The sequence below is a fragment of the Hippopotamus amphibius genome, chromosome 9, assembly GCF_030028045.1.
Source record: "Hippopotamus amphibius kiboko isolate mHipAmp2 chromosome 9, mHipAmp2.hap2, whole genome shotgun sequence".
Classification (NCBI taxonomy): domain Eukaryota; kingdom Metazoa; phylum Chordata; class Mammalia; order Artiodactyla; family Hippopotamidae; genus Hippopotamus; species Hippopotamus amphibius.
Genome location: NC_080194.1, coordinates 4,322,044 through 4,343,840, shown reverse-complemented (window position 1 = coordinate 4,343,840; position 21,797 = coordinate 4,322,044). Strand labels below are relative to the sequence as shown.

Sequence of the window (21,797 nt, the reverse complement as noted above, 5' to 3'; positions counted from 1 at the left end):
ATACATACATACATACAAATGCAACCAAACATGTATTTTTAGTTTATATAACTCTCTTCCCCTCCTTCCACCCTATTCTAAGAAGAATGGGATTGAATATCTGGAAGGCCCTTTGTTGGTGAGCGATGATGAATTGGGATATGTAAATTTGGGGCTGTACTGTAGGCAAAGAGAGAGAGGAGGAAGGTGAGGTGGAGGCAGAGGGGTGGTGAGACTTAAGTTGAATTGGACAGGCAGCCCCAGCCAAAGATATCAAATTCAATTAAAACAAAATATGGTGCCTGCTCAACTCATGTGGCTGAATTCTGTCAGACTATCGACAGTTTATGAAGAACAGTAATTAATCCTATAAGAGGGAGTGGAGAAATAATATATAATCCCATGTAAGAGGTTATAAAATAGGAGGGAAGGGGGCAGGGCACAACCTTTGAAAGAATGACATAGCCTGAGGATATGACGTAAACTGATTAGAACCAAATGGGTCCAAAACGGCAGACAAGACTTCCAGGCACCATGACGCTTCCAAGGCTGCCCATGAGGATCACAGAGTGGGCCGTGGCCCAATTCCTGGAAATCCCCTCCCCTTCCTGAAATAGCTGGAATACTCTTCCCACTCATTAGCCTATGAAATTACCTACCCTTACAAAAACTGACAACCCCCCTACCCTGATGCCTTTTCTCACCTTCTGAGATGGCCCACACTCTGTCTGTGGAGTGTGTTTCTCTCTAAATAAATCCACTTCTTACCACTTTATCTCTCACTGAATTCTTTCTGTGATGAGACATCAAGACACTGAGCTTTGGACTTCCCTGGTGGTGCAGTGGTTGGGAATCTGCCTGCCAATGCAGGGGACACAGGTTCGATCCCTGCCCCAGGAGGATACCACATGCTGTGGAGCAACTAAGCCCATGCTCTGCAACAAGAGAAGCCACTGCAATGAGAAGCCCGCGCACTGCAATGAAGAGTAGCTTCCGCTCTCCACAACTAGAGAAAGCCCATGTGCAGCAATGAAGACCCAAAGCAGCCAATAAATAAATGATTAAATAAATTTATTTAAAATAAAAAAAAAGAAAGAAAAGAAATGGAGCTTCATTAAGTCCTGAAACCAGGTGTGTGATCTCAATTGGAAGACCCTGGATTTTGCCCCAGTTGGAGTCTTGGCCATGTGGGTTCAAGTCCCAATCTGAGGTTCATGGTTTCAGCTATATCTATGCTATAAGAGGAGGGGGTAGGGGATTGGGCAGGGAGACATAAGGCTCATAAAGTAAATATTATAAAATTATGATTTTAGCTTCAAGATGTGTTGAACTGTGGACCCTTAGAATTGTTACCCTTAAGTCCCGTCCTTTAAGAAACTCTCAAGTCTTGAATCAGCAGCCCCTACTGGCTAAGAATAAATTTTAGGTATCTTATATTGATAGGAACAGAGTAAAGGGACAAAGTAGGTGATTAAATAGTTAATCCCACTAAGGGACTGTAAGTAGAAAAAAGTATGGGACACTCCTGTAAGCTAACGATTATTCAAGAAAGCAGGTTTGCTTAACCACAAATTCAAACAGGCTTGGTTAGCAACAACACCCATGTGGCACAAGCACGAGACATGGTCCCAAGCAATAAAACAACAGTGGCATGAGACCCACATCCTGCCCAGTGAGCTCAGTAAGTTAATGATCCCTAGGACATGCTCTCTGCACACATAAAAAACAATAATTTATGGAAAGGTGCTCATTGCACAGAGACCTGAAATAATTTTTTACTGTCCTGGCTTAACCATGTAGGGACAAAAAACTGCCCTGCCCAACCTGGAGGAGGAGCTGATGTTGGAAGCATGACGTCAACTCAAGAAAGACAAGGAAGATCCCTTCCCCTTCCCCACTTTTCCTTTGATTAAAAAACTGTAGCCCACTAAGTTCTCGGCGTGGCACCCTCTTGTCCGCCCGCTTGTTAGCCTCACAAGCGTCCTATTCTAATAAATCAATTCTTATCTCTCACTTTGCCTCTTGCTGCATTCTTTCTGTGCTGAGACATAATGGACTGGGCTCTTTGGAATCCCGCCCCCCCCCCACCCCCAACCACACCTATCTGTTTCATTATGATTCCCAAATACCTGCCAGAAAAAGAAAAACTCTTGATGGGAAGTAAAGTGTGAAGCACTTTATGGCATTACACAATTTCTTAAACTTCCCTTGTGGTCTTACTCCTCTGGAATTTTGCTGAGGTGGTTTTCATACCTCTACTTGGACTGTACACTTTTGTACCCCCTTGCCACTCCCCCCACCCCCCACCAAAAAAACAAAAATACAAAAAGAAAGTAAACGAAAAATCTCTATAGTCCTTTAAGTCCAGTGAAAACATGGAGCCGGGCTTCTCAGGTGGCACAGTGGGTAGGAATCTGCCTGCCAATGTTGGGGACATGGGTTCAATCCCTGGGCCCAGAAGATCCCACATGCCATGGAGCAAATTCAGCCCATGAGCCACAACTACCGAGCCTGCACTCTAGAGCCTGCAAGCCACAACTATTGAGCCCATGTGCCACAACTACTGATGCCTGCACGCCTAGAGCCTGTACTCCACAACAAAAGAAGCCACCGTGATGAGAGGCCCACACACTGCAAGGATGAGTAGCCCCCACTTGCCACAACTAGAGAAAGCCAGCGCAGCGACGAAGACCCAATGCAGCAAATAAGCAAATAAATAAAATTAATTTAAAAAATTAAAAAAAATAAAACATGGAACCCTTCCACTGTTGCAGAAAACCGATCCCACGAGAGACCAAGCACCACACTCAGAGGGTTGGAGAGCTCAGGTTTATTGAGCCCGCAGACCCGGAGGAGCTAATGCTCCAAAATTCTGGGGCCCCATTTCAGGGGAATCGTTTCCTTATACAGGTTAAGGCATATAGCTATAATTGGCACAGACTGATTGGTTGGTTTAAACAAGGCTCTAGTTGAGTTTGGTACAAACTGATTGGTTACATAATTACTATAGGTTGTGGGCAGTTACAGAGCATCAGGACTTGCTATGGGTTACATGCAAGGGGTGGGGATGGGGGGGTTTCCAAACAGAAACTTGCTGGAGCAGGAGCAGGACATTCCATACTTATCAGAACATCTTAAGGTTACAGTTGATAACTAGGTCATCTTGTTCTTAAGGTGGCACAGCAAGCAGTTTTTACAGAAACAGAGCTAGCATAAAGTTATAAACTTCAAATTTTCCCCCATCACCACCATCTAATTGTTCATCAAATTGCGTTCCCATAATATATCTTTCATTCATTTTATCGCTCTTATGCCATTTGACTCCATGGTTATTTGCCTTGCACTCCAAGACTCTGGGAGCTATACTGTGCAGTGCTCAGCGTGGGGGGAGGCCTGGCATCCAGAAGGCCCTCCGTAAGGATGTGCAACGGGAGCGCAGGTGTGCAGCGGGGACCGCGTAGAAACAGGAGATGCAGGCCTTTATTCGGAAAAGCTTACGGGAACCAGGACAGCAACGTTAACAATGATACAGAATTGTTTAGTCAAGATGTGAAAATAAACCACAGCTCCACACCCACTCCTCACTACAACCTTCCCATTCGCTAGCGGCGTCTCTGATCCCACTTCCTCCTTAAACCTGAGCTCAGGCCAGACTGGGTCTGATTGGCCAATCGGAGCGCCATCTCCAGTCGCCGCGAGGATCTCTCCAGCCAATGAGAGGTCCGGGTGATTCGGTGGGGCGAGACGTGCTGCCCCCTGGCGGAACTCTGGGGGCGTGGTGACACGATGTGCGGGACTGACATTTGATTGGTGGGTGAGCGACCTGCCGTTTTAGGACGGAAACGCGGCTTGGTGAGAGCAAGGGGGGCCGTGGGCGGGGCAGTGAAACTAGAGCCAGCCAATGACTGACGCACTACGTGCAGAGGGACCTCTAGATCGCCAATGGCGGCACGGATGTAGTGCCGTGGGCGGGGTTTAGCCCCAAAGCGGCTCAGGAACTGCGCCTATGACCGTCGCGCGCACCTCACGGCCGTAGCTGCAGGCGCTGCTTCCCGGGTTAATTCCTTCGCTTCCTCCGTTCGCGAAGGGAGTGAGGCCCGGAGGGGAGCCATGGAGCGCGCTTTGCCTGCTGCCGGCTTCCTGTACTGGGTGGGCGCGGGCACCGTGGCCTACCTGGCCCTGCGCATCTCGTATTCGCTCTTCACGGCCCTTCGGGCCTGGGGGTTGGGTCACGAGGCGAGGGTCGGCCCGGGGCTCGGCGAATGGGCAGGTGAGTGGGATCCGGTGCCGCCCGCCCCCTCGCTCCCGCGGCTGCTCGCGCGACGCCGGGCCGGGCCCCGAGCTTGGCCTTCCGGGCCCCCAGCTCCCCTTCTCCTGCTTCCCGAGGCTCGTGCGCCCCGCGTGACCCCCGCCCCCTGAGCCGTTCTCGGCTCGCCTAGACGGGCAGAGTCTTTAAATACCGAGGACGCGGCTGGCCTCACTCAGCGAAGCTAAAGCCCTGCTCGGTGGGCGCGGGAAACCTGGCCTGGACCCTCCGGGGCCTGTGCCCTCCGAGCCGTTCCGGGTTCGCGGAGTTGGTCGCCTTGCTGCTGGTTTCCTCATCACGCTCTGCCCACCTTGGCTGGGTCCTCGCGAGTGTTCTTAAAACCAAGTGTTTGGCTCGAAGACTGGCCCTGTGCTCGGGGTGAAAAGCGTTCTGTTGCCTTTTGGGGGGCGAGGGTGGGGGAAGAGGAACATAGAACTTCAGAAGTCTTTCTGCTCTTTGGAACCTTGGATTCGGCCTAGTTCGTGTAATTTACAAAATCTCTCTCTTTTTTTTTTTTTTTTTTTTAAATCCTTGCCAAACTGTTCTGGAGTCCTGAGTAGCGGGAAAACGGTAACTCTTCCTGTAGAAATTGGAAATACTTTCTGGAGAAGGACATTTGCAGGAAAAAGTATTTCTGCAAAGAGTGAGCTAAACAAACGGCCCTTGTTCATCTAGTCGGAGGATTTTGAACGTGGAAGGGGAAGGTCAGATGGGAGACGTTGGGAAACGTGCAGGAAACTTTTGCACTTGCTTTTGTTTCTTTTTGTGCCTTTTTTATTTCCTTTCCTTGTTTTCTTGTTCCTTTTAGCTTTTTAAAAAACCGGGTGATATGCCGTTCTCCGACGTGATTATTCATTCTGCTGTTTTATAATTGAATGTTTACTCACAGCATTTTATTGAATTTGGGGGTGGTTAGGGGTTGCTTTCAGACTAGTCTCAAATAAGGTACACAAATAATGTTATTCCATATTCTTTATTCACTCGAAAACATTTCTACAACTTAGTACGAAAAACATAATAAATTAACCTTTTGGGACAGCAACAAAAAGAGAAAACATCTCAAGTAGGAAGGAATATGTGAAGCAGCTATTAACATAATAATATTTTAAAAAGTCACCGTGTTTCAGTCGCTGAAAAAGCAGGTGAAATGCTTAACTTGATTATAGTCAAGATTATAAGTTCACCGTTGATAAGCCCAAAGTGTTGCTTGTTAGGTTTGGAAAACTTGCTTGTTACTTTTGAAATAGTCGCACAAGACTCCAGTGCCTTAGAAAATCATATGCCAAGATGAATGTTTTGTAATTTGTAAGCGAAAACTTATGGTAATAACTTTTTTTTAACTATCTAAAATTGACCATAGTGGCTAATAACTCAAATGGACCAAGTCCTCTATATATGAATCCATAGTAAAAAGCCAAGTGATGTGACATTGTCATTTTATAAGTATTATTTATATTGAAAAGATTTGGCCCCGGAGGAAGGATGCTGCAGGTATTTGCAGCAAAGTAAGGGTTTATTTGCAGGGTACCAAGCCAGGGGAGTGGGAGACAAGTCTCAGATCCACGCCAACTTGGTCTTTGAGTTTAGGGTTTGTTTGTTTTTTTTTTTAAAGGGAAAGAACAAAGAGGTTGAGATTAATCACCATCTAGGGATGTTTCTGTGACATTTCCTAATCATAGTTTTGGGAGTCAGGGTGTCTCTTGTTTATGATTCTCAGCGCAGGTGTCCACGGCTCAGGGGTCTGTGAGCTCATCTTGCACTGGAGAAACAACCTGAGTTTATAGGTAACGATGTTATTGACGACAGCAGTTTTGGTACGTGAATGATGTTATGGACTATGGCAGTTTTAGTCATCTGACTCTGGTTGATTAGTGTTCCGTTAGCACAGGATTGAGGTCAGAGGGGACCAGAAAGGGAATAAAGATTTTTTTGTGTTTTTTTAAATAACTTTATTTATTTATTGGCTGCTTTGGGTCTTTATTGCTGCATATGGGCTTTCTCTAGTTGTGGGGAGCGGGGGCTCCTCATGGTGGCTTCTCTTGTTGAGCTGGCTTCAGTAGTTGTGGCATGTAGGCTCAGTAGTTGTGGTGCACGGGCTTAGTAGTTGTGCAAGGGCTTAGTTGCTCCGTGCATGTGGGATCTTCCTGGAGCGGGGATCGAACCCGTGTCCCCTGCATTGGCAGGCGGATTCTTAACCACTGCGCCACCTAGGAACTCTGGGAATAAAGTCTTGGGTAGAGATTAATCATAAAATCAATAAGGAAACTCTGTTTTAGGGGGCCTCAGTGTTACTAGGGAGGCACTGCCTACTTCCTAATACTGATGTTTAATGTCTTTCGCTCCATAACCAATTATTTTGGTATTCTGTAATGTGTATTGAGCTGATAGTATATTTTTATACTTGTTATTCTTAAGTTCTCTGCATGTGAGTATGTTTAATTTCTCCCCCTCAGATTTTAGAATCTGAGAGGCAGGGACTGTGGATCCTCATTTTTTGTCTTTTCCCACAGTAACTGGCGCATTGATCAGATATAAACTCTTCTAAACTTTAAAAAAAACAAAAAACTTGGGAAATCCCCAAAAATATAATTGTGCTTTGCAATCTCTAAAAATATTCCAGGCCACAGATTCCTTAGTCTAGTATTGGGTTGGCCAAAGAGTTCATTCTGGGTTTTGTAACATCATACAGAAAAACCCAAACGAACTCTTTGGCCAACCCTATATATAGGTTTTTAAGACCATCCATTCCATGGCCCGTCCTCTAATTTATCTCTTTCATCTTCTAATCAAGAGCTGTGTTGTCCCTTTCCTAGTTCTCTCCAGCAAGAGTCCCACTCAAGTGAATTATGCTGATTTCACCAGGTCTCTAGCAGGTGGGTTTAGCCAATTTAGGAGGTAAGGCTCTCTTGCCTGCCATTGTCATGTGATATTTTTTGTCTCTTCAGAGAACAAAGAGATCCTGTGAAAGTGGAACTTCTAGTTGTTTAAAGGTCACTGTAGCAAGTAATGAAGGAAGAGAACAGTCCTTGTTGTGGAGCAACAGAGAATGTAATCGGTAGATTTTGGTTTGCGTGTAGACACATTTTGCATTTATTTGAGCAAGTTTCCATCCTTGGAGTTCATCTAAAATGACCGACACTGGAAATGAAGTGGAGGTGATAGGTGCTAAGGCAAGTTAAGTATACTTCCAAAGCCATGGTATCTTATCCTTTAAACCCGAGACAGCACTCTGGGTTCTCAATTTTTAGAGGAGAGGGTATTGCTCCAGGCAGCAAAGAATAAAAGGTCCACTAATCAGTTAATGAGTTAGATTTTTAAAATAGCTTTATTGCGATATAATTCACATACCATACAATTTATCCATTTAAAGTGTACAATTTAAGGTTTCTGTTATATTCACAGGGTTGTGTGACCATCATTATGACCTAGTTTTAAAACATTTTCATCTTCTTTAAAAGAAACACTGTACCCATTAGCTGTCACTCCATATTCTACCCCCTCACCCCAGCCCTAGTGAACCGCTAACCTACTGTCTGTCTACATACATTCCCCTTTTCTGGATATTTCATATAAATGGAATGGGACAATGTGAAGTTTTTGGTGACTGGCTTCTTTGATTTAGCACAGTGTTTTCAAGGTTCATGTTGTGGCATGTTTTGGTGTTTCATTTCTTTTTTATTGCTGAATACTATTCCATTGTGTGGAGTGAGTGAGATTTGGCAGAGGGTCTTCACCTCTGTACTTTGCCCTCTGCACATCTGCATTAGTAGATCCTGAGATTTTCCACAGCTGATGGAATTCGTTTGGCTCTGTAGTATTCCAAGGTTATCCTAATTCAGTGGACAGTGAGAACTTAAGGGTATGGGGTGGTGGAATTCTGTGGAAAAGCCATTTATCAAAGCTGGCTCTACTTAGCCAAGCTCCAAGAATCAAAGGATCCTCAAAATCAGGTGTGATAGGTAATTTCTGTTTTGGCATTGACAGCCGTGCAGGATTGGTCTAGTTACCTGCGATTGTTGAAGGCTACTTGAGTGAGCAGGGCCCACTGACAATAGGTCCCTTTTTTCAACTAGGTTTTGAGGTATCCCATGATTATGCATGTACATATATATTATGAAATGTTAATTCTTTAATTTGGCAAGTCCAGATGAAATACTAATAACTGTCATTTGTTGAATACTTGACGTGTTCCAGGCACTTCACAGAGATTATCTTTAACTTCTCTTTGAGCTTTGCTCCCATATCCCCAGTGTACAGCGGAGGAAACGGGCTTAGGTTAATGACTTTTCATCTGCGGTTTCATAGCTGGTGAGTTACAGAATCAGGATTTGGAGCCAAGCTGTCCATTATGCAACATCTACACGGTGTGTACTGGTTATTGGCTTACAGACTAGATGGGTACTTGAGAGCGTATTCCTATTGCTTTTTGACTTAAGGCACACTTTCAAATTTGGACATGCTTGGTATTTCTGGAAGCATTGCAGGATAGGTAGGACATTTTAGAATCAAGTAGCTTGGAATTTTCTTCACATTTGTAACCATGAATCTTGTTGCATGGGAATACATTGGAAAGGCACTCCAGGTGCTTAACAGTGTGAAGAGTTTGACTGTCATCAGTATGGCAGGACCTGACCTTGAGTGCTGTTTTCTGTTTATCACTGGCATTCTCAAATGGCTTCAGTGACTCTCTGGAGGTCCAGCTCAGTAAGTGTAGTATGCTCCCCGTTGACGTTCACGAAGCTCTAGTAAACCTGTTCCTCCTGATGAGCTTGTCCTTGATACTGATCACAGTAGCGCTGTTTTTTTTTGTTGTTTTTTTTTGTTGTTGTTTTTTTTTTTTAAAGCAGCGCAGGTGGCGGCGGGCAGGGAAACAGATGAACTTAGTCATAAAAGTTCTTGAAGATATTTATTCATTCTGCACTTCACCTCTGAAGAGGGAGTCCATAGGCCTAAATGGGACAAGGTCTCCAGACTGGAGTTAACAGGGCAAGCTTAAAGCACTAGGGCTAAAGCTGTGTAAGAGGAAGCAGATGCAGCTGGAGGATTGGACCTAAAAGCATGTCCTGCTCATATTTGGAGGGAAAAACCAAGGAAGATGGTTTCTTGGAATTAGAAATTCAGCCTCTGTTCTTTGAGCTAGAATATCTTTTCCCTCCAACCTCACACCAGCCTCCATTGTCTCCTGCTTCCTTCTATTTTTTTTTTTTTTTCTATTCTTCCTTTCAGTGTAATATTAAAGTTTCCTATTTAAGGGTCAAACCTGAGATCTCGGAGACTCAAAGCTAGACTTGGATTCTAGCTCCTCTACTTGATAGAGTGTAATGTTGAGTAAGGTAGTAAACATCTGTGAGCCTCACTTTCCTCATCTGCAAAATGGGGATAATATTGGGGCCTGTTTCATAGGATTGTTGTGAAGGGTAAATGAGAATACTTATTCTATGTAAAACAGATGGTGTGGTGCCTAGCATAGAAATGCTTAATAACTTTTTGTTATTAGTAATATTAGCCTTAGTAGCATTATATACCAATCACTTAAGTGTATTGACAAGATAAGGCTTAGTGAGGAAAAGTTAATAGCTGGGTGACTGCATCTTCAGAAAACAGATAACCTTTGCTACTGCCATGGAGAATGCTGAGCTTCAAAACTAATTTTATGTTTGTTTTTGTTGGTTGAGGATAATTCCTTTCAGTTTCAGAAAAAAATTGTTGAAAGATTTATTGAATAGTTATTGAGCAGAATACACGGGTAAGTGGATTTGAGTATATCAGTTCCATTGCCTTTAAAGCCATCTGTAGATAAGGATAAGTTAAAAGAAGTTTTATTTAATAGTGTGTCTTAGTTCATTTGGGCTGCTATAACAAAAATACTATACACTAGGTGGCTTAAACACCAAACATGTCTCAGTTCTGGAGGCTGGGAAGTGAGATCAAGGTGCTGGCAGATTCGGTGTCTGATGAGGAACTGCTTCCTGGTTTATACATAGCAGTCTTGTTCTGTCTTCACGTGACAGAAGGGGCCAGGGAACTCTCTGGGGTCTCTTATAAGGACACTGATGCCATTTATTAGGGCTCTGCCCTCATGACCTAATCACCTCCCAAAGACCCCCACCTCCTAACACCATCACATTGAGGGGGTTAGGATTTCAACATATACATTTTGTCTCTAGCATATGAATTCAGTCTGTAGCACAGATCCTCTGTTCCATTGCTCTCCTGTTCATCTTTCATGAAAATAAAAATATTAAATTATTATGGCAGTTTGTATCTCTGCCTTCCGGGGGATAGATAGCAAGAGAGGCAGCGAGGGTGAAGTGAAGTCTTCACTGTCTTGGTGGAGAGTGTGATCCAAAACTGCTCATTTGTGCACTGCCTAGATCCTCCTGAGCACTGGCCATGGACCTGGTAACAGACCAGCGGGTTGGCAAACAGGAATCAGGAACAGACTGCCCTGTTACATGGTGGAAAGCAGATACGCTTGGTTCTGTGGGAACTAGTGAACAAAGGTCAGAGAGCTGACTGAGCTGAGATCTGAAGGGAAGTGAAGAGTAGCAGACAGAGCAGAGGGAGCAGCAGGTGCTAGGCTCCTGAGGTGGGAAAGAGCAGGGTTCCCTTAAAACAAAGTACGAGCACCTGGAGCCAGAAAGGGTAGGCATGATGTAAGATGGGAGTAGAGAGGGGTACAGGGGCCAGCGAGCAGGGCTGTTTAAGAACAGGGAAAACAGTCCTGGGGATTTTAAGCGGAAGGGTAGTGCTGAGTTGCTACTTTAAACAGAAGTTTTTGCTTCTGAGATCTTCCTGAAGCTGTTGCAGCGCCACAGAGATACACCAGTGTAAATTATTCAGATACTCTCAGTTAAAATTGCCTTAAAAATGCAAATTCAAAAAACTGGTACAAGAGTATAAAGCAATTATATTCCAATAAAAAATGCAAATTCATATCTATAGTGAGGGAGGCCATTTTTGTGCACTTTCTGGTTATCTTTCAAAGACGGTTTCTCTCCGGGGGAAAATCTAATCACTGTGGTGTGGGAAGTTCTGCTCTTAACCAGGGACTGGATGATAATGTTGTTGAGTGAACCCTGAAACTGTTATTGCTTTCTCGAGGCCACTCCCTAGTGGTGTGATAGTTGAGAAGGCTGCCACACATCTGCCTCAGAGGGAATGCTTTGTTTTCTTATTCATTTTGTCTGGTGAAAGAACGCGTTTGCCTGGTCTCTAATTGGCAATTCCAGGGAGACTATCCAGTTTCTGAAAAGCTATCCTTACCACTATTAAGTGAAGTTCTTTCTTTTTAATCATGATCTAGTCATTGGGGGAAGGGAGGAAAGACTAGAAAACTACAGATTTTGAATAATTCCTGCCTCTCAAGAGTATAACATTGGGGAACAGTAGCACTAACAGCAAGATTGGCTTTGGGGTCAGTGCAGCAAGGGTAGCTTTATTACTTACTGAGCTGTTAGGGCAAAGATTGCTAACCCCTGAGCATAACTTCCGTCATCTATTAAGTGGGGCTGATACTTTTCAGGATTATTATGACAATGAAATGAGATGTAAATGAGGTTCTCATGTGACCTTCTGTGTGTTTTTATGGATACCAAGTAACATGGATTTAAGACATCTTTATTTGTACACATTGCTCTTATTTGATGAAAAGGGATTGTTGAAACCAAGAAATAATGTAGTTCACTTAGATAAACTATTGGAAATCTGAAGTTGTGGATAGACCCATTAGGAGGTGATTCATGCTACTGCAGGAGAACTCCTTGCTTTGTGAAAAGATTTACTAAGTGGTTCCTTGAAATATGGTTCCCATTAGTGAACCTAAGATATGATGGACTTAGAAAAATCTGGTTCTATGCAACTTTTCAGTTACATTTGTAAGGACCTTTGGTCATCTTCAGCTCTTCTTTTCTCACCGACATACAGTCTATTAGGAAACCTTACTGACTTAAACTTCAGAATATCCAGAATCCAGCTTCTACCACTCTGGTGTAAGCCACCAAAATCTCTTGCCTAGATATAACAGCCTGCTGTCTCTCTGATTCCGCCTTGGCTCCCCTATAATTGATTCTTCCAGAGCAGCCAGTGATCCTTGAAAAGCACTAGGCAGATCATGTGATCCTCATCCTGTTTATTTTTTTAAATTAATTTTTATTGGAATATAGTTGCTTTACAAAGTTGTGTTACTTTCTGCAGTACAGCAAAACGAATCAGCTATATATATACATATATCCTGTCTTTTTTGGATTTCCTTCCCATTTAGGTCGCCACAGTCGCCGCAGCGCATTAAGTAGAGTTTCCTATACTATACAGTATGTTCTCATTAGTTGTTTATTTTATACATAGTATCAATAGTGTATATGTGTCAATCCCAGTCTCCCATCTCATCCTGTTTAGATGAGAACCCAAAACTCTTCCTGTGGTTGACAAGGCTTTTGACCACCTGCCTCCTGCCTTCTTTTATCTATGATCTCCTCTCTGCCCATGTCTCCTCTCTCTCCCTCCCTCCCTCCCTCCCTCCTTCCCTCCTACCCACATTCCCTTCTTCCTTGAACATGCTTGGCCTTGCTGCCTTGGCCTTTGGTTATTCTCTCTTGCAGACCTACCTGCTTCTTTCTGCTTCTATAGCTTTTTGCTTGTGCAGAGACCTTCAGTAGTTTCAGTGTTGCATGCTGATCTCACTCTACCTGGAGTGTTCTTTCTTCTGTTGTTCACTCTTCCTTACTCCTGTTTATGAAATTCAGCCTACTTTTCAGAGTCCGATTCTGAGTGTTTCTGTGCAGCTGCCCAGATGGAAGCCATCATGTACTTTTGGAACTCCTGATAGTGCTTGTTTTGTTCTTTTTTGTGAGCTTTTCCACACTTTACCTTTTAGTTTTGTGTGTGTGTGTGTGTGTGTGTGTGTGTGTGTGCAGGCGCGCGCCTGTGTGTGCGTGCATGACTTTGTTCTAAACTATAAGCCCCTCGAGAGTACACAATAAATAACATAGTGAATGACTATATTTTCTTTGAGTTATATTTTGATGGGGGTGGGGTGTTTTGCTTTTGGTTTTGTATTTTTTTGGTTATGTTTTGCAAAGTAATTTGTACACCTTTTTTCCTCTTTATTTTAAAATCTCAAGTGACACCTAAAAATCTAGATTAAATTTAAACCCAGGCTGACTAGACAAAGACTGGTTATGGAATTATTATAGCAGAGCTGGGATAACAGTTTTGAAAGTGTGAAAGGCAGTGGAGCAGAGAGGTATCTTTGTGTAGCATCGGTAATATGCTCATCTTCCTTCATACAGGTGTTAGGAGCTTGCTGTAGGAGGCGAACCACTGTGCCAGATTTAATAAACATTTCTGTATTAATGGATTTTTGGTAATATTATTCATCCTCAAGTCTTTATAAAATCGTTGCAAGTAGCCTTTCTTTTAGTAAGAAAGACTTTTCCAATGAAAGTTTCAGTAAAACCTTGCTAATTGGTAAGGCTGAGATGAATGAGTGAAAAAACTGAATTCTAGGATGCGTTGACGAGAATGTAGTTTTGTTATTTTAAAGGCCTGATAAAATGAACCCATGCCTTCTAGAGCCTTCAGACTTTTGGGGGACATTGAACTGAATTTCCTGGAAAATCTCTTCAGTAGTAAAGGCATTGAATGGTCAATGTATATACTTAATAACTGCTAGAAAGTTAACCACAGAGCATTGAGTATATGCGTTGTTTGCGTCATGGAAAGAAATGAATACTGCATTTGACTGATAATCTACAAAAGTTTAGCCAGCCATTTTGTGAGAAACCTGAGAAAACTGAAAAATCATTAGAAGGCAATGATAGAATAACAAAACTGGAAAGGCTGTTGATGACCTCTTCAGTTAAACTATTAAGGAACAAAGCTGAAAAAGGTAATGACTTGCTCAAGTTCATGCATCCAGTTAGAGAATGTCTAGGCAAGAGGGTCAGTGGCAAAGAGCAGAAAACGGGGAATGCATCGGTGGTGGGTTGATTTAAAAGCAGTGGTAGGAGTGTTGAGCAGCAGACTGACGGCAGAATAGAAAAGATTTGTCAGGGATGAATTAAGAGAGGAAAACTGGTGAGGAGGACAAGCAGAGGCGATGAATGGTAACAGTAAAGGTGCTGGCAGAACTGGACTTCATCACGTTTTCACAACTGGTATGGGGCGAAAAGCCCTCTCTGTACCAGAGCCTGAGCTCCTGAAGAAATGCCACATGTCTCTGCAGCCATGAGGGTACCATTATGCCCTGCTCTTGGTACACTCCTACATGGATGTTAAGACTGGGGGACTTCTTCACTGTATACAGTGCTACAAGCCAAGTGAGTCGAGCCAATCTCTCTTATCTATAGTCTTGGCTGCACCTGTAGCTGTAACTACAGATGATGTTGATGACACTAAATTGCCAAGAAAATATTGTATAATTTTTAGGATGTACTCCTCAAGGTGGCCAGGGAAGGGTACAATATCCTTTAGAAGTTGAAATGCCAGTTTTAATATTTATTTATTTGGTTGCACAGGGTCTTAGTTGCGGCAGGCTGGCTCCTTAGTTGTGGCACGCGAACTCTTAGTTGCGGCATGCATGTGGGATCTGGCCAGGGATCAAACCCAAACCCCGTGCAATGGGAGCTTGGAGCCTTATCCACTGCGCCACCAGGGAAGTCCTGAAATGCCAGTTTTAAAGTTCCCTTAACCTTCCTGGTATGTGGAAAACTCTCTCTCCAGATTGGTTTTGCTGTAATGCCTGGCAGTAACTGCTCACCACCAAGCTCACTTCCAGTAGAAATATGGCCAAGCTTGCTTTCATGATCGCTGAAACTCCCATCTTGTCACATAAACAAGCTCCCCTCATCTTGCACATCCAGTCTAATGATCTGGCTGTGGAATGGGGAGCAGCTGCTTCTCTGTAGGTTCCAATACCTGTCACTGCCTGTCATGAGTAAGGAGGGGATGGTCTCTTTATAGATAATGTGGAAAAACATAGCGGCTTGGACAATGACGTTCGCACATTCTGAATTAGAGGAGGCTGAATTAATGAAATTTTACCGTGATGATGACATCTTAATTTACAAATTGCTTTTGCAAGTATTATCAAATGATTTCCACAACCACCCTGTACTTACTATTTCCAGTAATATACCAGGACCAGAGGGAGCTGCAGTGACTGGTGTAAGGGTTACACAGCCAGTAAGTGACAGAAGAAATTGAGTCTGGGTTTTCTGACTGCAGGCTCCTGCCAAATTTCCTGCCAAAGCTCCTGATAAGGGTGATTTTAAGGCAGTTTGCAGTACCTGTCCAAGGGCTTAGACGTTGGAGACTGCCTCAAATGTTGTCTGAAAGTGAAGGGTCTATTTATGCCCTGACAATGTCCATGGGACATAAGAATCAGTTGGATGTGCTTGCTAAAAACAGAGAGTCTAGGTCATCACTGCAGCCTCAATCAAACTCTCTAAGAAAAGAACATGGGAAAATATGTTTTTAACAAATTAAGTTGATTCTTAAGCTCATGTATTTTGAGAAACACTGGGCTGGGGTCAGGCTAGCCCTAGAAGGAGGCAGTGAATGACTATACATGCAGGCTTTTTTAGCCAGATGGCTATTCTTGGTAGCAGGGCTTGGTTTATAACAGTGTTAAAACTTCCAGTGATTTCTGTACTAAATATTTACATATAATTTTGACAGTTAAATAGAGATTCTATTTTAGGCTAGTTCTGTTTGTGCATTTGAAATAGATTAGGAAAAAAAAAAGAGAAAACTTGAAACTTCTCTGTGTTGCTATGCAGTGACAACCACAAGCAGTACACACAGTGTTTCCCAATCTTTCCTATTTGGAGATCGGGGTGAGGGTGGGGGGGGGGGTCAATAAGAATGGTTTTTGGTAGATACAAATAATGGAGATTTTACTTTACTTTCGGTAAGACCATAGGAAGAATAGCTGAAGACTTTGGAAGCTTCCCTATAAGGAATTGAGAGACTAGTATGCTCTTATTTTCCATTTGCGATGTTTTTTTTTTTTAGTGGCCCCATTTCTTAATTTATATTTATTACATTTGTAGACAAGAACATTTGAAGTCTGCTTTCTTTCTTTATAGGTGGGTTTTAAAAAAAATTATCCTTGTTGTGAAATTAATATGTCATATTTACTGGCCCAATAGACTGAAGATGTTCTTTTTCTTAAAAAAAAAAAAAAAAAAAAATTAAAGTCCCCCAGTGATGGAGAAGAAAGCAAAATGGGCTTCGGTTTAACCAGAAGGAATTTCAATTTTAGTTGGCTGTTTGGGTGACTTCTGTAGTGATTAAACAGTGGAATTGGGTTTTTCATTCATTCAGCAGGTGAATATTCGTTACATGCTGACTGTGTGCTAGGCATACAGCACTGGGTCTGGAAATTAGCTGTGAGCAAGAAAGCCTGGGTTTCTGCCTTCTGTGTTCTAGTAGAGGACACAGATCATTACATAAACAGCTCCAAAAAGCTTGGTGGGAGCCAGCTGTGGGGGCACCTCTTCAGGGGTTTAAAAGTTTTCTGGAAGAAGTCACATTTAATGCAGGGTGTGGAAGAGAAGAAGTAGAAGGAAGGTGACGATGATGTTGACAATAGTAATAAGACAGAGTGTTTGTTAAAAAGCTTACCGTGTACCAGATACTCTTCTCAGTGCCTCAGTGAGTTCATTATCCCCAACGTACTCCAGTGAGGTAAGTCCCATCCCCATTTTACTGAAAGAAAGCTAAGGTAATAGAGAGATCAAGCGGTTTGTCTGAAGGTGCATGGCTAGCAAGGGGCGGAGCCCCGGGATTGGAACGCCTGTGACCTCTCTGCAAACTGCATTGATGAATGAGAAGTGGGCAGGTGAGGGGGGCTGGAGGACAGGGGAGTTTTCCACCAGAGGGAACACTTGGGTGAAGACCTTGAGGAAAGTCAGAGCATTCAGGAACTTTGGGCAGACAGTCTTTGGGAGGAGAGAGGCAAGAGAGAAAACTTAGAGAAGTGGGCAGTGGGCCAGTCCTAAAGGACCTTGAGGCTCTGTGAGGGTTTTTTTTACCCTGAGGGCAGTGGGAAGTCGTTGAAAGATTCTAAGCAGTAGATATTGTGATCGAGTTGGCATTTTGACCAGTTTACCCTGGCATTTTGGAGAATGGATGTGTAGGGAGCCACCCAGGAGATAGGGAGACCAGCAGGAGACGGGTGGTGGTAGTAAGGCAGGTGCTGAATGATGGTGCTTTGGATTAAGGTCATGGGGCAGAGACGGAGCGAGGGAGTCAGACAAGAGAGACAGAGGTAGAAGTCCTGGGCCCTGCTCACAGATAGGTTTTGGGGGTGAAGGAAGTGGTGGAGTTAAGGACTCTGATGTGTCTGGGTAGATGCTAACACTAGTCACCGACCTTGGAAACACAAAGAGAAGGAGCAGAGTTTGGGAGGAAAATAATGATTCCTATGTGGTTCTGCGTGGATGTCTAGCAGTCTTCCTGTGGATTAGCATCGGGCTGAGCCCAATGTTCTAAGTTCCTTACCAAAGTCCTTTGGCTCAGCAATCATTTATAGTTGTCATAAATTATATGCTGTATCTTATGATCTATAGAAACTTTGGAGCCTCAACATGTAATATTTTAGGGAAAGGAGAACATTATTTTTGAGCTGTTTGAGTGTATCCCACATAGCACTTTGTGGCTTAGTTTGGTAAATGTTTGCCATTTCCTTTTTAGGCAGAAAAGCAGGGAAGCAGATTGTCAGAAGACCTGAATTCAGAGTCTGTCTTCCCACCTTTGGCATTTATTAGGTGTGGAATCTTCAGTCAGCCTCTCTGTTTATTTCATCTATCAAATATGTCTAAAAATACCCACTCTGTCTTCAGAGATATTGAGTCTCTGAATGGTGTCTGGAAGCACTGTACAAAGGACAAAGCCTAATGCGCAAACAGGGCATGGCGCCTCTTCCCGCTTTCCATTTTCAATTAGAAACCTGGAAATAGAATTGCTCCATGAGTTGATCAGATCCTTTGTATGAGGTTCAAATTGTTTGAGAGATTTATTTTGGGATCTTTTGCACCTTTGTCATGATCAACACCTAAGTCTCTATTGATGTGTTTATCTAATACATGTCAATTTTCGAATGTACCTAAAATTTTTTTCTACACAACTTTGTTAAGCTGGGTTTCTGAAATAAAGTTAAACTAATTTAACCACAGACTGTTAGTTTTAAATAAATACTTAAACTTCAACTTTATTTTTAATTTTTTAACATATGCAACAGCTATGGTTAGGTATAATGGATTAAGGATATAGTCAAGTTATTGGTAGTGAAGTGTCATTTCAACTCCGATGTAATTAATTGGAAGACTCAAGTTTGACAACTGTTTAAAGTTCCATTACTGTATTACAAGCATTATTGTAAGAGGTAATTATCACTTCCTGTCATTTCTCACTCAGTACCCTGCTGTTTTTGTCTCAGGCTTAAAGATATTCAGAGAATACTTTTCCTTTAGTTAAAGGTTTTCTGTTGCAACTGTCATTTAAGCTAGATTCTTATGAATTATGACACTGATGACATAACTACTTTTTAGATCTCTGTAGCAAAAGGATTATCTTTGATATAAGGTTTTAGATGTACTTTGAATCGAACTTTTAAAAATATACAAAGATTAGGAATATATATGAACATCCAAATCTTCTAAAAACATTTGCTTCAAATTACATTACTTCTTTGGCAATTTATTTGTTAATATTTCTGCAAACGGAAACATTTACTTTTCTCTCCATTTGATTCCTGTCTTTGGGTTCTCCCAGAAGCAGATATTGAGAGACAGGGAATGAAGTGCAGTCCATTTATTTGGAAGGTGATCCCAAGAAACACCAATAGGCAGGGAGACAGGGAAGGGAACACAGCCAGTAAAGGGGCTATTATCAAGCCCTGTGGTCACCTGGAGCTAGTGGAGAACTCAAGTTTCAGAGTCACCTTCACCTGCAGGGCCTGGGAGCTTAGGTATTTATACACCAATGGCCATTAGTCCCTGGGTGAGGGCTGTTGGTGGTGAGGAGCATTAATCAATAGCGCTTCTGTCCACTGTGCACTTGGGTGTTGCTGGCTTCAGCCACCGGGCAAAGAAACACATTTGGAATGTACTCTCCAGTGGTGTGGCCAGAGTGGGTACGGACTGGGCACCACCGGCTTAGCTCTCATTCCCGTCACAGTATTTGCCCTTGATTTCATTTTCTTTAAACAAAGCAATGAACAAAGACCGAGGGAAAGGTAGAGAAGGATTGTGAGGCTTATTATTTCCTGGAAATAATAGAAGAAGTAGAGTAGATTTGAGGCATACGTTGGTACGTTATACTCTTTCACTGTGCGTAGGAGTTTTGCGGCCTCTCAGGGTGATTGATGGAGTGGCCTGTTCTAAGTGTTTTAACACTTTTTGTAAGTACAGATGACTGACTGAATTTTTTTTTTAAAAGAACTTTTATTGAACTACAGTTAACAGGCAATAAACAGCATATATTTAGAGTGTACAATTTGGTATCCTAATCTCCCACTTCATCCCCCCCAACCCTCCCCACTTTCCCCACTTGGTGTCCATGTGTTTGTTCTCTACATCTGTGTCTCTATTTCTGCCTTGTATTTCCTCTTTCATAGTTGTTAGCATTTGCTTTATGTATTGAGGTGCCCCTATATTGGGTGCATATATATTTATAATTGTTATCTCCTCTTCTTGGATGGATCCCTTGATCTTTGTGTAGTGTCCTTTCTTGTCTCTTGTAACATTTTTTATTTTAAAGTCTATTTTATCTGATGTGACTGTTGCTACTCCAGCTTTCTGATTTTCATTTGCATGGGATTTCTTTTTCCATCCCCTCACTTTCCGTCTGTATGTGTCCCTAGGTCTGAAGTGGGTCTCTTATAGACAGCATGTATATGGGTCTTGTTTTTGTATCCATTCAGCCAGTCTGTCTTTCGGTTGGTGCATTTAGTCCATTTACATTCAAGGTAATTATTGATATGTATGTTCCTATTACCATTTTCTTAATTGTTTTGTTTTTGTTTCTGTAGGTCCTTTTCTTCTCTTATGTTTCCCATTTAGAAAAGTTCCTTTAGCATTTGTTGTAGGGCTGGTTTGGTGATGCTGAATTCTCTTAGCTGTTGCTTGTCTGTAAAGCTTTTGATTTCTCCATTGAATCTGAATGAGATCCTTGCTGGGTAGAGTATTCTTGGTTGTAAGTTCTTCCCTTTCATCACTTGAAATATATCGTGCCACTCCCTTCTGCTTGCAGAGTTTCTGCTGAGAAATCAGCTGTTACCCTTATGGGAGTTCCCCTGTATGTTATTTGTCATTTTTCCCTTGTTGCTTTTAATAACATTTCTCTGTCTTTAATTTTTGTCATTTTGGCTACTGTATGTCTTGGCATGTTTCTCCTTGGATTTATCCTGCCTGGGACTCTCTGCGCTTCCTGGACTTGGGTGGCTGTTTCCTTTCCCATGTTAGGGAAGTTTTCAACTAGAATCTCTTCCAATATTTTCTCAGGTCCTTTCTCTCTCTCTTCTCCTTCTGGGACCCCTATAATGTGAATGTTGGTGCGTTTAACATTGTCCCAGAGGTCTCTTAGGCTGTCTTCAGTTCTTTTCATTCTTTTTTCCTTATTCTTTTCCACATCAGTGATTTTCACCCTTCTGTCTTCCAGCTCACTTACTCGTCCTTCAGCCTCAGTTAATCTGCTGTTGGTTCCTTCTAGTGTATTGTTCATTTCAGTTATTGTGTTGCATACCTCTGTTTGTTTGCCCTTTAATTCTTCTAGGTCTTTGGTAAACTTTTTGATCTTTGCATCCAGTCTTTTTTCAAAGTCCTGGATCATCTTCACCATCATTATTCTGAATTCTTTTTCTGGAAGGGTGCCTATCTCCTCTTCATTTAGTTGTTTTTCTGGGGTTTTATCCTGTCCCTTCATCTGGTACAGAGTCCTCTGCTTTTTCATTTTCTCTTTCTGTGGCTGTGGTTTTCAGTTCCCCAAGACGAAATACTGCTGTTACTGCTTGATTCTGCTGTCTGCCCTCTTGTGGAGGAAGCTATCTAGGAGGCTCCTGGGTGCTTCCTGATGGGAGGGACTGATGGTGCCTAGGGCTGGGTGGGCAAAGCTCAGTAAGACCTTAATCTGATTTGGTGGGCAGAGCTCAGTAAGACTTTAATCTGTTTTTCTGCCAATGGGTGGGGCTGTGTTCACATCTTGTTGGTTGTTTGGCCTGAGGCTACTTAGCACTGGAGCTTACAGGCTCTTTGATGGGGCTAATGGTGGACTCTGGGAGGGTTCATGCCAGTGAGCACTTCCCAGAACCCCTGCTACCAGTGCCCCATCTCCTTGGTTAGCCACAACTGCCCCCCACCTCTGCAGGCAACCCTCCAACACCAGCAGGTAGGTCTGGTTCAGTCTCCTGTGGGGTCACTGCTCCTTCCCCCTGGGTCCTGGTGAGCACACTGTTTTGTGTGCCCTCCAAGAGTGGAGTCTCTGTTTCCGCCAGTCCTGTGGAGGTCCT

General features: G+C 42.9%; 1 protein-coding gene across 2 annotated transcripts in view; it reads left to right on the top strand.

Moving 5' to 3' along the window:
- The first annotated feature begins 3,962 nt into the window (after nucleotides 1–3,962).
- HSD17B12 (hydroxysteroid 17-beta dehydrogenase 12) overlaps nucleotides 3,963–21,797 on the top strand; it is a 155,903-nt gene continuing 138,068 nt past the window's right edge. The window contains exon 1 of one of the 2 annotated variants that reach the window (XM_057747479.1): nucleotides 3,963–4,249. In XM_057747479.1, coding sequence (XP_057603462.1) covers nucleotides 4,090–4,249 — 160 coding nt within the window. In that variant the 5' untranslated portion in view covers nucleotides 3,963–4,089. The remainder of the gene's footprint in view (nucleotides 4,250–21,797) is intronic. The other variant, XM_057747478.1, reaches the window with a different exon arrangement.